Genomic DNA, 13916 nt, shown 5'->3' with positions numbered 1-13916 from the left:
AAACCTTGTACTTCCATCTTAGTGAGGACACTCATTTGCATACTGCATTCTCTAGCCCCCTACCCTAAACCTAATTCTAACACTAAAGGAATTTGCACAGACTTCCATTCATATGTGAGCAACCTAACACCCCTACACCATAACCATCTCAACTTAATACCTAACCCTAAAAACAAGTCTTACAAAATCTCCTTATTCCATGAGGTCTACACTTGAAATTGTACACAAGTACACAAGAAATGCAAACACACACACACACACACACAGTAGATAAATGCCCAAAGCAGCCTCTGATGGTGTTGTGTTCTGCTTATTTTGTCTACATTTCGGGGGCAGCAGGAACTGTAGGGAGGAGGGTTAACAAGATACATTTACACAATTGCTCACAACAGCAACATTGATAGTTTGTTACTTATTAAGTCATTTTTAAGCAATGTTTAAAACTGCCACCAGCTTTTCAAATGAGACTTTTTGTCAACATCGTTATATTTTTGAAGACAAAAACTTCAATGGGTTCTACTGTGACCTGTAACACATCCCTCCACTTAGTTTTGTGGTAATCCGTCCTGTAGCTTTTGTGTCATCCTTCTAACCAACAGTGCGTCTGCATTGGTGTCCTTCAACTAAAATAGTGATCTTGAAGAGCTTGGACTGCTGTATCTGATATGGGGTGACATCTAGTGGACATTGTCTACATCAACAGTTTTGCACGAATAATCCCACTCACACACTACTGATAAAACACTGCTTTATAAATTTCATAACAAGGAGCAAACCCAGAGACAAATTGAGTGCAACATCAAGATATCATAAATGTCGTTGATTAAAAAATAAAATAATATGACAACAGCCTTTAACTCTATGACAATAAATAACACTGACCTGTGGCAGGGACGGGTGCTTTGTAAAAATGAAATGAAAAGCAGGTAAGCATGCTCATCTATTAAATGATGACTACATCATTTTCAACTCTCCTCACCCTGTATTCAAAGTAAAAAGGAACCCAATGCATGTGACGGACATAGCTCTGCATTAAAATTCACAGAAGTTAGACTGCAACTGTAAGGTGAGAATCCACGGAGGAGTAGAAAGACATGCTTTGTCTCCCTGGATTCAGGCCTAAAGTCTAGTGACATAGGATTTAATCAAATTGCTCTCTATGACAGAAGTCGACATAATGAACTCACTCACCTGGTGTCACTGGTACAAGATGCAGGGAGGATGTCTGGTCGTCTCCACTGGTGGTAGCAGCAGCCTCTGAAGGAAAGTCGGCCATTTTGAGGCACTTTGCTGCACCAGCCTTGAGAGACTTCTACCAACTTTAAGTTCCTTTATGTGTTTTTATTCATCCGTGATTCTCACGTCTCATCAGCATTCAACTTACATTGTGGTGTCAGACCCATGTGGGCCGAATTTAACTGGCTACGAGGCAGGGATATGTAAAACTATTTGGTTTGTATAGTCAATGATAATAAAACAGCCCAGCCTGCCCCTGTTGGGTCCAGTGATCACACAACACTGTCCATCAAGAATTGCCCTCTATTTATTAACCTCTATTACATGTTCAGTAAATTCTTAAGTAAAAATGCAAATTTTCAAAGTGGTACCAGCTTCCCTAATGTGTTTTTAACGACACTAAGGGGGTTGTGTCTTCACCCCTGTCCATTGGTTTGTTTCTTTGTATGTCAGCAGGATTGAACAAAAACCACTGAATGGTTTTCCAAGAACTTAAGTGGAGGGATGGGACACAGATTAAAGAACCCAGTAAATTTTGTGGATTTATGAAAATTCCAGATCTGGTGAATTTAAATGTGGTTTCATTAGCGGGCTATTGGTGGAGGTTTGTGCCCCAAGGAGTGCCATTCTAGTTTGTCAATATTTTCTTAACATTCTTATATTTTTGAACGTTGGTCAGAAAAAAACAAGACATTAGAATAAGCTAATTTAGGCTTTAGGCATATGTCATTATTCTATGACATTTCATTAACTAAACAATGGATTATTAAAGTCATTGTCCGGCCAATTATAAATATAAATGAATTAGTAGGAGCCTTACACATGTCTTGTGATGCAATAACAGCACCTTGCTTGAGGATTTTAGAATCTTATTTACCTGACACAAATACAATAGAACAATTTGATAACCTTCACCTTTTATTATGAATGAACTTAATATAAATTAGAACAATCTACTTCTTAAAACAAGAATCTGATACACAATCCCACTCTTAAACCAGTCTACCAGATGAAGGAGATGTCAGGTGAAATTCTAGGTCAGTTGAGCCCATTCAAGCTGGAGGGTTGTGGGTCATGTTGCACATAAACACTGACATGTCGGTGTCTTATCAATGAGGGAACTGGTCCTGACACGATTCAGACAGAGCCCCAGTAAATGATACCACAGTTTAGACCACTTTCTGAACTATTTCATGTTAAACAGCCCTTAAACCTTGAGCTTCTGTATTTGATATTGGGCGACATCTAGTGTCTACATCAGATTTGCACAAATGACCCCACAAACACCACTATTAAAACACTGCTTTATATCTTTCATAACATAGAACAAGTACAGTGACAAAGTCAGTGCAACCTCAAGCTGTAATAAATATTCCTGCCTTCAATTTACAATCCGCAAGAGGTGGTAATAAATAACACTCAAATAAATACTCATAAAAATACAATTATAAATATAAATAAACATAAATATGTTTGAGTTGTGAGGATAAGCACAATATTATAATATTATAACCACAAGATTTTAAATATTAAAGAACTTAGTTTAAATTATACCTGAAGGACTGGCATCCCACAGCCAGTGTGATAACTGATCTTTCTGTCTAGTTTGGAACAGTCCTGAATTTGCACTTGGTTGGCAAAGTCATTAAATAACAATTCACGATAAAAAGCTGAAGAACAGAACAATCAAACATGATCTCACCAAGGAAAACATTCATAGATGACTATACTGATATGGCTTGTGACGACAGCCTGTAACTATCTAATAATAAATAATGCTAACTTGCGACGGGGTCAGATGCCTTGTAAAAATGGAAGAACCTGAAAAGAAGGTTCATCTTTTACATAATGACTGACTGCATCTTACCCAACTCTCCAATCTGTAACAACAGATATCTGTTAAACTAACTTGAGTGAGTGATATTTTATTTAAGGCTCAATTAATAGCGAAGAGCATTCATATTCATGTATATGTGCTAATAATGTACTATAAATAAAATATGAGGAAACCAATGCATCTGACAGACATAAATCTGTATCAAAATTCAAGACAGATTGAAAGAAAATGTCCAGGATGCTATGTGGTGCCTTTTCCATTTCAACTACAACTGCCTCTGATATTGTAGAAAACTCACTGGCTTCGTAGCTGCACCAATGACTCAGTTTTGATGATGCCTTGTGTTATAATTAAAAAGGGCCGGCTATAGATCCTGGTGGAGGTCACTGTGTGAGAGAGGCTGGTAATGCTCCTCCAGGGTCGACTTAGCTTTATGTCTCTGAGCAACTAGTCTCTGGTAACGGACCTGCATCTGATGATCTGGGTCCACATTTACCCAACTGTTAGCCACCCACTTCACCCCACGTCTGACCGGGCAGTCGCCGTGCAGGGAATACTCATCTAAGTCGCCCATCCAACCTGGGGAAGGCATGGGAGAAGCAGAACACCATTTAGGAAGGAGGAATGAGAAGGAGGTGAACAAATTCAGATATATTTTAACAAGACCCAAAAAACGTCCGGAGATAATGTCTGACCTTTTTCAGATAAATCCACAATGTTGCAATTGTACTATCAAGTGATATACTGGTGCTATGATGATGAAAGTCACCACAATTTGAAAAGGAGATAAACATGAAAATGGAGAGAACAGAAGACAGAAAAGAAGAGAAAAGGGCAGAAAGCTGAGTACTTTAAATCCATCCTTTCAAAGATGTATTCCCCCATAAACTCTCACCTCATCTTCTGCCTGCAAACTTCCTTTTCTCCCCAATTTTTGAGACCGATCCTTCCTACGACTAATTTTCTCACTCCGCTTACATAGTTTATGTGGATGACATATTTTGAGATCAAGATGATGAGAGTAGAACATCAATGTGGTAAGTTTTCACTTCTCCAAAGTTAGAATCCACTCAGAACTTAATATAAAAAATATTGTAAAAAAGTTTAATTGTACAAGCTTCTGTTTCTCTGGATTCAGACCTTAAGTCTGACATGGGATTTGACTTACATTGCTTCATACGTTAAAGGACCCCTAATCAACTGAAAAGAGCATTCACCAGGTATGTTATGACACAACTTTTTGCTCTCACCTCTACCATCAGAGAGATGGTTGTACCAGAGGAGCGCTGTCCCAGCAGTTGGTTTTATTCTCAGGTTCCCTCTGCCACATGTCTCCTGGGTGTCTGTCAAATCAACTCCATCCTGGACCAGTGCCTAGGACACACAAAACTGTAACCGCCTCATGTCCAATCAATTGTTTTGGCCCACTTTGCTCACTTAGGTGTCAGATTCCTTGTCATGTCTTTGTCTTATCAGCAGCATTCAGGTCATGCACAGTTGTCATCATTACACCGCAGAAAAAAGAAAAGCGGGTTTGTGACTGTTTATGACTTTACACTCACCTGCTCGTCGTAGGTACGATTGTCTGCCACAGGAAAAGTGGTCTCACCACCTTCCTCTGCAGAGCTGAGGTAGAACGACAGAGTAAGATACCTAGAAAAAAAAAAGAGGTAGAAAGTGACTAATTATAATAACAGTGAAAAAGAGAAGTTGTGCTGTTCTATGCATCAGCATAAAATAACTGTTTAAAAGTAAAGACTATCGTTTGGCAGTGAAGGATTCATTTCAGAAACAGGTGGGAAACAAATTATGCCCAATACTGATTATATCTCATTAGTGATGTAAAACCAACTTTTACACAAAAATCCACTAATACATACAAAGGAATATTGTGTTATTTATTATAAATGGATGTATGATTGGCAAATAAGATGGAAATTAAAAGCTAAGATAATTTGGAGACAAGCCAAATGATCTGTGGATGATTAAACTGTGAAAACGACTCAAGATGTTGAGTAAAAAACAGCACATGTCGTACCTGCAGGAGACCTCTGTGAGAGCAGATGTGTTTCCTGCCAGTCGCGTGTGTGCACATGTTGTCTCTGAATGAGAACGGCTGCTGTCATGGTGGGCATTACTGAAGTCTCCGTGCTCATAGCGAATCACCTGCAGTGGCTCAGTCAGTTCAACCAACGCAGAGGGTAGACGTGTCAGACTGATTAATCTGAACAAAAGAGACATGGGGGTAAAATAGTATGTTATCAAATATGAGTGAATGGGCTTCTAACAGCATGACTGTGTGTGTGTGTTTATATTTACCTGTTCCTGAGTGTTTGCAGCACATGGTGGGATCCCAGACCTTGGTAAAGCCACGTATGTTTGTTTCTCTGTGTGAACTGACTCCGGAGCTTTCCGCTTCGCTGTTGTCCTGGACGTTGTGACATATCATAAACACGCCTAAACTCCTCCAAGGTCAGCAACCCTGCCAGACACAGTCGCAAACACAAAATCCCTAATTGGACTAAAGAAAATACTAACTCATAAATACGGATATTAATTGTGCCCTGTGAAATTATTAAACTAGTCTCACACGATTCCAATTAAATTTTGAATTCTTCGACAATGTAGTGACGAGTAAGTTGTGACAGCTTGTTTCTCTCTTTTCCTCCCTTCCTTCCCTCTTTGTCCGACCCTGTGCTGTTACTCTCAGCTGAGTGAATGTTTGGCCCCCGTCACTTCCCCGGGGGACCGCGCCCCAGCCGCAACAATAGCTCTGGGGTGCCAGAGGAGAGGTGAACGGAGAGGGGATAGGTTAACGAAAGAGCAGGGAGGTGGGAGCTGGGGGATACAGGGGATCCGGGGGGAAATTAAGAAAAGGGGCTGGAGAATAATCAGCCTTTAATGAGTTAGGATGAGGCACATCCGGACTGCGATGTGTACAAAACTGTGTCACCCTCTTCCGGCCTTGCCACTCACAAAGACTTGCACGCAATCACAGCTACCAATCAGCAGCTTACTATACTCGAGGGTACACCACTGCAACAACACTCATACAGTATAACAGAAGGAGATTAGTCCAGTAACTTTATATACTTGAATCTGAAATTATCTTCATCTTGAACCACTGACTTTAATATTTGAAGGAAAAATGAAAATGAAAGAGTTTGAAATCACAGAAATTGGACCAGAACAAACTTCAGCTAACTGTTTAAAATCAATAGTAGTATCAATACAGTCATTTAGAAGAAAACTGTGTGTCCACATGTGTGTCATTCTGAATTTAGAAAACATTCTTTAAATTGAGAATGTTACATTTGAAATCAGGGTTAACTAGAATGGCACTAAATAGAGAACAGATCTCCGCAAATTACACACACTCATAGATATCAGTTCTCTAAATGTGCCTGATTCATCAAGATACATTAATTACTCCCTGGGGAAATGTTGAAAAACACCCTATCAATGTTAAAGAAAGTGAAAATGTACCATTACCACCATATTTCGTGGAAACCTGTTCAGCTGTTTTTGAGTGATCTTGCTTACAAACCAAATTCTTCAAGTAATTTTTCGAGGCTGTACTGCAGAAAAGCCTAAAATGTACTAACACACAAACAACATGAGCACAAACCTGCTGGACGAGCCTCCAGACCAGTGAGTATCTGCCGTAAGTTGTCTGGGCTCAACCATGTTCCATCTCGAGAACGTGAGTGACTCACAATCTGGAGAAGAGACCACAATGTTTGTCTCAAATTAACAAAAATACATGACATTGTTGTGACAGTTCATCTAATTATCACTGTGGATCTTTTCTGGAAATCTATTTCCTCTCAGCTTGTTTGACTGTACCCTTCTCACCTCCTGCTTCTGCAGCAGACTGTCCTGGTTTAGGTCCAACAGACTGAAGACCTCCTCTGTGCTGAGAAAAAGTAGTGGTTGGTTGGACTCCTCTTGTCCCTGGCCTGGTAACAGTGTCTGGCTCTCCATCAGACCCTTGAGCTGAGCCAGTTGCACCACCACACGGCATTCCTCCTCTGACAGGAAGCCAGGGATCTCTGGTGAGAACAGGAAAAGGACAAATAGGCTGTGGAGGTTTGCTAAGAAGAGACTGAAAAAAGTCAACTTATCTTAATTGCTAATTTTTTGAAGCACTGTTCAACTCCCACACCACATGACTTTTCCCGAATACAGTCGTTAAAATGAAAGGTCCATACTATCAGAATAACCACCAACCGTACCCAGACAAGATGGCTTATAGAAACAAGGCTTAATCAAAAACACACTGAGATTCTTAGTCTGTTCACATATTAACTGGATAATGACCCACACATTCACATGTTAAGATTCTTTTCAGGAGACTGGTTTCAGATGGACCCAAGATGCACTGAGACACAATATGGAGAACTTGTCACGTTTTTCTTCACACATCAACTTGCGTTGGCTCTTACCAAAAGCTCCTGAATCTCATTGTCTTTCCGAGTTGACGTTTCTTCTACGTGTATCGCACATTTTTGTCTGTTTGGCGTCTCTCATGTGTTATCAACACATCAACTTGCTTGCTGTGAATTCTCACAACATTTTTCTGACATATTCTCAAATGGGCTCACTCGGACATTCTCCAGAGTTTTTAGTAGGGGGCAGCAGAAACTAGAATTCTTCGGAGTTCAGTGCACGTCTGAAAGGAGCATTTCAGTTTTACTACAACCTCTGGATACAGACAAGTGTAATACATTCACATTATACCTGAAATGGTGAATGAATGAGTGATTGCCCTTTAAGTGGATTAAAATATGTGGGTTAACAGTGCTGTTTGATCTGTCCAACTACAAAACCTTTCAGGGTGATGGGGCAATTTGGAGATACTTTGATCAGTGTATGCTAATAATCATATGATCTGGATGAGGAGATCCTAAAGGGCGGGACAAGTTTCATATAAGGACTTTATATCAGTGTGGTAAAAGTAAGCTGAAGCACATGACCTGTGGCTTAATATGAATACCTCTCATTCCCACATATTTTAAGCAAAGGAAACTTACTAATGCCATACAGTTCATATAGGCTATAACAAGCTGAAGCTATTCCCTTCTGTCGCTCCCCAGTGAGTCATTTGTGGTATGGCCTATCCCACATCCCACTAGGAGGCATAATGAGGGATGACAAAGGAAGATAGGAACATCACAGGCTTCTGGGACACAGTAATTGCCAATATCAATTACTTTAAAGAAGTAACAGAGTCAGAACTTGGTGTATTCTATTTAATTTACACCTATTTATTATCAGACGATACTGTACCGAAATAAACTGTTCCATTTCTCTATTTTGGTTTTGTGAGGATGAGATTCCTGTTCCTGGATTATTTCTTTTAGGTCTGCATGGGTTTCCTAGAACATAGTTAAAGTCATATTTTACTTTATGAATTCTATCAGACAGGCAGTAGAGTTTCATGGCTCCCTTCCATCGACCTTTCTACATCTCTTATTCATTAACCCTCTTAATAAAAGGCTTCCAGGCTGTACAGTAGAGGCCTTGTTTATCGCCCGTGTCTTTTATACCGTACCCATTTGGTTAATCCCTATTGTCCAGTCGGCCCTCATTAATCTGGATAACTGATATGAATGAAGGGGGACTGAGCCTCTCTCTCTCCCTCCCCTCCCACCACCGTCTCTCTTTCTCCCCCGGAAAGGAAGTGACCTGCTTGTCTGAACAGGAATCAGGCCATGGCTTCACAGCAAGACAACACCAATTTTATTTGAAAAGCACACGCACGCGCATACACAAACAACACAGACACACACACACACACACACACTAAATCTGTGTTTGCAGGCAGGTCTAACATTTCCTGTCACTTTGAGAGTTTTTTTCTGTTGATTAATTTCTCTAACATGGTCATATTTTCTCTGTGACTTGGGGGTAGATTAACAGTGTCCTCACGATTAGGGGCACCCTCAATCTCTCAAAAGAGGTAAATCTCTCTCAGCAGCGGAGGTGGGTGAGAAAATAAGTTGTCAGGGAGGGACAGAGCAGTTGAGTGTGGGTTGTAAAGGGGGTGTAGGAGTTTCACTACACGAGTGCAAGTCGCTTCCTCGGTTCAAACAACGGGGGATTGGAAATGGCTGCAATCCAAAAGTGTCCAAATGCCAAATCATCCACATTAGCAACCTTGAACTCTATCAAACACACTTAAATCCACTCATAAATACGAGTGGACCCACATCTCTAACAACCATTTAATGTGTGCCCCGCCCCTTCTCCCGGCTGTTCTCTACACCTCCCCTTAACCATTCCTATGCAAATGTAATCACTGCCCACTATAAATACACCTATTCTGACATCCTCTCCTCACTGGTACACAGGGGTCTGTTTTTTTCTAAGTGATACATTGCAGGATTTGTCCTACTTTCTAACCGCGCTATCAGGATGACTTCAGTGCTCTGTCCTCATTTTAGCTCCAGAAAGTGCTTCCTTTCAGCCTCAACACTACTTTTCATTTTGCTTGCAGGGCCTAGCAGCACATTTGTGTTTGGTGCTAGTAGTGCAAGGGCAGGACTTGAGGGACGAGACAGAGCGAGAACTGAAGGTAGGGTTAGATCTGTGGTAAAAGACAAAGCAAGCATAGAGGGCAACACTGAAACTGGATTTGGAAATACTCGTGTTTCCAGACCTGAAGCTGCAGCAGGAAGAGAGGGTGAGATATGGGAGGACTCTGGTGCTAATGCTGGACTCAGATCCATGCTTTCTATAGGAGAGGGTGGACTATGGGAGCCCCACAGTTCCTCTAGATGCGTGCCCATCCCGGCCGGCATGGCCTTATGCCAAAACATTGGTTATGACACTATGAGGATGCCCAACCTGCTGGGCCACGACTCTCAAGCTGAGGCTGTACAACAGAGTGCCAGTTGGTTGCCACTACTAGCCAGAGAGTGCCACCCTGATGCCCGCATCTTTCTCTGCTCTCTATTTGCACCAATCTGCCTTGACAGGTAAGTGTAATTATAATAGTTTTTTTATTTCATGTAACCATATATTGTCAGCCTCTTCAAGTCACACTGACTTTTTGTCTGTTTAAATTAATTTTTGATATTGTAGAAGTGTAGTAGTTGGGGTTCCAGAGTAGAGTTACCATTGCAGTTGGCAGAGAATTGCCAGCTTTATTAATGGGAAAAATTAGGATATTAGATTAATTACAAAGTTACATAGCAGCAGCATTATCTAGGATCAACACTCTTTGGAAATCTATGCAAATTGTTGTCAGTCTCTGGGGAGAGGCTTCAGTTTCACACACAAACCAAGTCGTTAAAGCACTATAATCTCCTTTTAGCCACAGTAGCACTTCTCTCAACCAAATGGAATCTAATTAAGTGTTGTTTGATTTATACCCTTTCATCCATTCAGCAATGCCCATGTTCCCTCTCCATTTCTATTTTGTCAGGTTTATATCACCCTGCAGGAGTTTGTGTGAGTCTGTACGGGACAGCTGTGCACCAATCATGAGTTGCTATGGCTACCCTTGGCCAGAAATTCTACGTTGTGACCAGTATCCTGCAGACCATCTCATGTGTATCTCCTCCATTACCAACACCACTGTCCACACAGGGGGGCGGAGAGGTCAGACATTGACTATACGCAGACAAATGGCTGAGCTGACTTCATTTATCAACCGATTTAATTAGTGGTTTAAATATTTCAGTGCCTCTGGCGAGCTGTCGTGACTGTGAACTGGAGGAGGCCTCCTCTTCAAGAGATACTCTGGAGACTTTTTGTAGGAGTGATTTTGGTGAGTATCTGTATTCTTCCACCTCTTTACTTGGATATGTTTTATATGTTTAATAATTCAGTACAACAAATAATAGACAAGAGTTTTGTCTTTATCTGTTTACTTCCCAGTTGTGAAACTGCGTCTAACGCGGCTGAAGTACAGTCCGGCAAGCCTTTCACAGTTCTCGCTGGCTGCCAAACTGGATGTTCTGAAGCATGGACCCCTGTTAGGTGGGCAGATACACTCCCACATTGAGCTGTGGCTGGAGAGGGACGCCACCTGTGTAAGGAACATGACACGGCATCACCCCCAAGGTGGCAACTTCCTAGTGACAGGCACGGTGCAGGGGGGGCGGCTGGTGGTAAATAAGGCTTATGCCTGGCAAAGACGGGACAAGAAACTGATGGGAGCTGCGCGCAGATGGAAACAGCACAGATGCAGGAGCTAAGATAATCATGTTCGTTTAAAAAAATTTACTGAAAGAACTGAATTGTGAATAAACAGCTATGGTTAAAGGGAGCATAGGGATATGAGATTCAAACATGAACAAATGACTGTAAATACTGCTTGCTAGAACAAATAATCAAATAATGTTCAGACTTCTGTGGGTATGGAAGAAGTAATATGCAACATGCTGGTCACAGAGGAGCTCGTGAAGTACCAACGCTGCCCCTCAGGCAGTGGAGGTCAGAGATATAGGAGGTGTAAAGGTAAAACTAATTGTACAGTATCTCTGAAGTTAAAGTAAATATTGCTGGTCTATATTTGTATGACTTTGAGAGCAATTAAACTTTGTTCTCTGAAGCCTGATAAATCATTTATTCATCTCATCCAAAGGCCGCACTGTACTTACCAAATAACAGAGGTTTTAAGCTTAGTGTCGTCATCTCATGTGATCTGTCTGGAACAAGGGACACCTGCTGGACATGTCCAACCTGCAGACGTACAGGAGACATTATCAACACAATGACTACAAAGGGATTCAGATCAACGAATGTTTATCATTCATGGACATTATTGTTGCAGTGGCAATGGATTTATAGCATGTACTGGGGGTGGAAGTAAGCAATAAATCCTTAAACTGGGAATTGTTTGATTTGCTGTACTATTTATTGTAGTTATCGATACTCAGCGGTATGGCCAAGATTTATATAAAGATAAAGACTTTCATATCGATAACTATTCAAATAAATGACTAATTATGATTGTCTTTAAGTTTAATGACTGGTTTTAAACTCTTCTTCGTGGGCAGAGAATGACAGATACTTACAAATCTGAGGTAGTAATTTTAAAATATGGGATAAGTTGGTGAGTATCTCTTTTTATTCCTCCTCATTGTGTTGCACAACGCAGAAGCATTATAGAGATATATTGTGGATTGTAATAAAACATGTATTGTCCATCCCTATTCTGACACAAACGCTTACTTGATGTTCACTAGCATGTTTAATATCAGTAACCATGCTTTTACCAGGGTGACACACTGCACTGTAGGACTCTTTCCATCAGTGATGTGTAAGTGGCAATCAGCATTGTACTGAATCGCTGCCACTTGTCTTACCCGTATTCCCTCGATGCGAGGCAGAATGAAACTTTGACTGTGGTCCCGCACATGCAGCTCTGTGGGAGCCGGGGCAGGATGGGGCAGAGAGCTGCCACCCCCGCCGACTGACCCCGAGGGGGTCCCGGCACCGCTCACGAGATCCCCGGGTCCGTTGTTGTAGTGCACGTAGAGCAGCAGGGCGATGACATTGAGGATGTACACATGGAAGAAGACCATGACCACGACGAAATAAGCCCGAGAGCAGACACTGCTTCTCTCGATGTGCAGTCGAGTGGAGCGTGAGGGGGGTTTGAAAGGGAGCAACGATGGATTCTCGCTTCCTTCGGACTCCTCCTCCTCTTCTTCCTCCAACAGATCTTCTTCAATGTCTTCCATTTTCAAACGGTTGCAAATTAATCGCAATGGAGAACTGGGGGTGTGTATTTACTGGGTAACGTCACTTTACGCCTACCTGCGATAACGTTAACAAACCGAGCTAGCTACTGGTGCTGCCCCGCCTCAAGCCTCTGACTGTTTCGATAAACGCAGACGCTGAGGAAGCTGCTTTTACCCGCAGAAACAACCCGGGCCCGGGGGAGGAAACAGGTACGGCGCCGGTGGTTTTCTCTAATGAATGAATGTGTCATCATTGACTAAAGTCCCTGAATCTCCTGTTAGCTCACCGGGCTGGAGCGCTGCCCCTGACAACCTGCCTAACAACCATAGCTAACAACCCGCCATGCTAACAACAAGAGGAGGAAGCTAACGACTGCAGAGGGGGCTGCTCCCGCTTCAGGAAACCGTTAGCGGCCTCTAGCGGTCGACGCCACAGGGAAAAAAACCACCTGGTTGAGGAAGTAGGTGTTTATCAGTCACACAAGAAGGGATGATGATGGGAAGATGTTCTCTTGTTTTCTCTATTTCTATAAAACTACGAATTACACCATGTAAAGAAGCTTTACTACATGTAAAATCAAGTCTCATTGTTTTGCTTAAATGTTTAAAAAGTCAGGAAACAGTTAAAAACACCAAAGTTTAATACCCAGGAATATTCAGGTGAACATGATGTAAGGCGATAATCATTTATGAAAATTATCAAAAGATGAACATTATAAAACTTCTTCCAATCAACTTTAATCTATAGATCATGTAATAGTTTCATCTTCAAATGGAAAGAAACTGTAACAGGATTAAACCTGTTTTTTATTGTAAATAGAGGAGCTTATTTTAAGTTGCATAGACTGTGCAATCAGTTGGAAGTTTATTAAGTAGTCTGTTCATTACAACAGTACTGAAACAAATCGAGCTTTCTTGGTTTTATGTTGTGCTTGAAATTGTTTTAGAGAGATGTTGATCGAACCTCCTCATCCTATGGTCATTTTAAGAATGTAGTTGAGGCCTCACTGTAATGGAACAAAAAGTACCAAAAGAAATCCTCTGAAAATGATCGACACATCGCTGAAACATTTTCAATAAAAACGGATCATCATAACCTTCACAAAAGTGGGATTAGTCTGAGGGCTGTTGCAGGACTGTATCGATTT

At 41.3% G+C, this 13916-nt stretch overlaps 2 protein-coding genes across 2 annotated transcripts; one reads left to right on the top strand and one right to left on the bottom strand.

The window, feature by feature from the left end:
* Window positions 1-2523: 2523 nt before the first annotated feature.
* LOC109643556 (transmembrane prolyl 4-hydroxylase-like) lies at window positions 2524-13197 on the bottom strand. The gene is made up of 9 exons (XM_020108710.2): window positions 12391-13197; window positions 11683-11764; window positions 6929-7125; window positions 6702-6792; window positions 5393-5555; window positions 5112-5297; window positions 4636-4726; window positions 4324-4447; window positions 2524-3652 (listed from the first exon to the last, which is right to left on the bottom strand). The coding sequence occupies exons 1-9, from the start codon at window positions 12766-12768 to the stop codon at window positions 3438-3440; spliced, it is 1527 nt and encodes a 508-aa protein (XP_019964269.2). The 5' UTR covers window positions 12769-13197; the 3' UTR covers window positions 2524-3437.
* On the top strand, window positions 9717-11701 carry LOC138410638 (secreted frizzled-related protein 5). The gene is made up of 4 exons (XM_069527677.1): window positions 9717-10053; window positions 10503-10678; window positions 10761-10847; window positions 10958-11701. Exons 1-4 carry the CDS (start codon window positions 9803-9805, stop codon window positions 11275-11277), a joined length of 834 nt encoding a protein of 277 aa, XP_069383778.1. The 5' UTR covers window positions 9717-9802; the 3' UTR covers window positions 11278-11701.
* Window positions 13198-13916: the final 719 nt, after the last annotated feature.

The sequence above is a fragment of the Paralichthys olivaceus genome, chromosome 6 (assembly GCF_024713975.1).
Source record: "Paralichthys olivaceus isolate ysfri-2021 chromosome 6, ASM2471397v2, whole genome shotgun sequence".
Classification (NCBI taxonomy): Eukaryota; Metazoa; Chordata; class Actinopteri; order Pleuronectiformes; family Paralichthyidae; genus Paralichthys; species Paralichthys olivaceus.
This window is presented reverse-complemented; position numbering and strand designations above follow the sequence as displayed.

Bases quoted from the DNA above. Each gene is read 5' to 3' on its own strand.
- LOC109643556 (XM_020108710.2), bottom strand. From the start codon at position 12,768: ATGGAAGACATTGAAGAAGATCTGTTGGAGGAAGAAGAGGAGGAGGAG. The intron at 6,793-6,928 runs GTGAGAAGGGTA...TCTCTTCTCCAG, and splicing joins GTCTGCTGCAGAAGCAGGAG to ATTGTGAGTCACTCACGTTC. The intron at 5,556-6,701 runs GTTTGTGCTCAT...TGTGTCTGGCAG, and splicing joins TCTGGAGGCTCGTCCAGCAG to GGTTGCTGACCTTGGAGGAG.
- LOC138410638 (XM_069527677.1), top strand. From the start codon at position 9,803: ATGCTTTCTATAGGAGAGGGTGGACTATGGGAGCCCCACAGTTCCTCT. The intron at 10,054-10,502 runs GTAAGTGTAATT...CTATTTTGTCAG, and splicing joins GCACCAATCTGCCTTGACAG to GTTTATATCACCCTGCAGGA. The intron at 10,848-10,957 runs GTGAGTATCTGT...TTTACTTCCCAG, and splicing joins TTTTTGTAGGAGTGATTTTG to TTGTGAAACTGCGTCTAACG.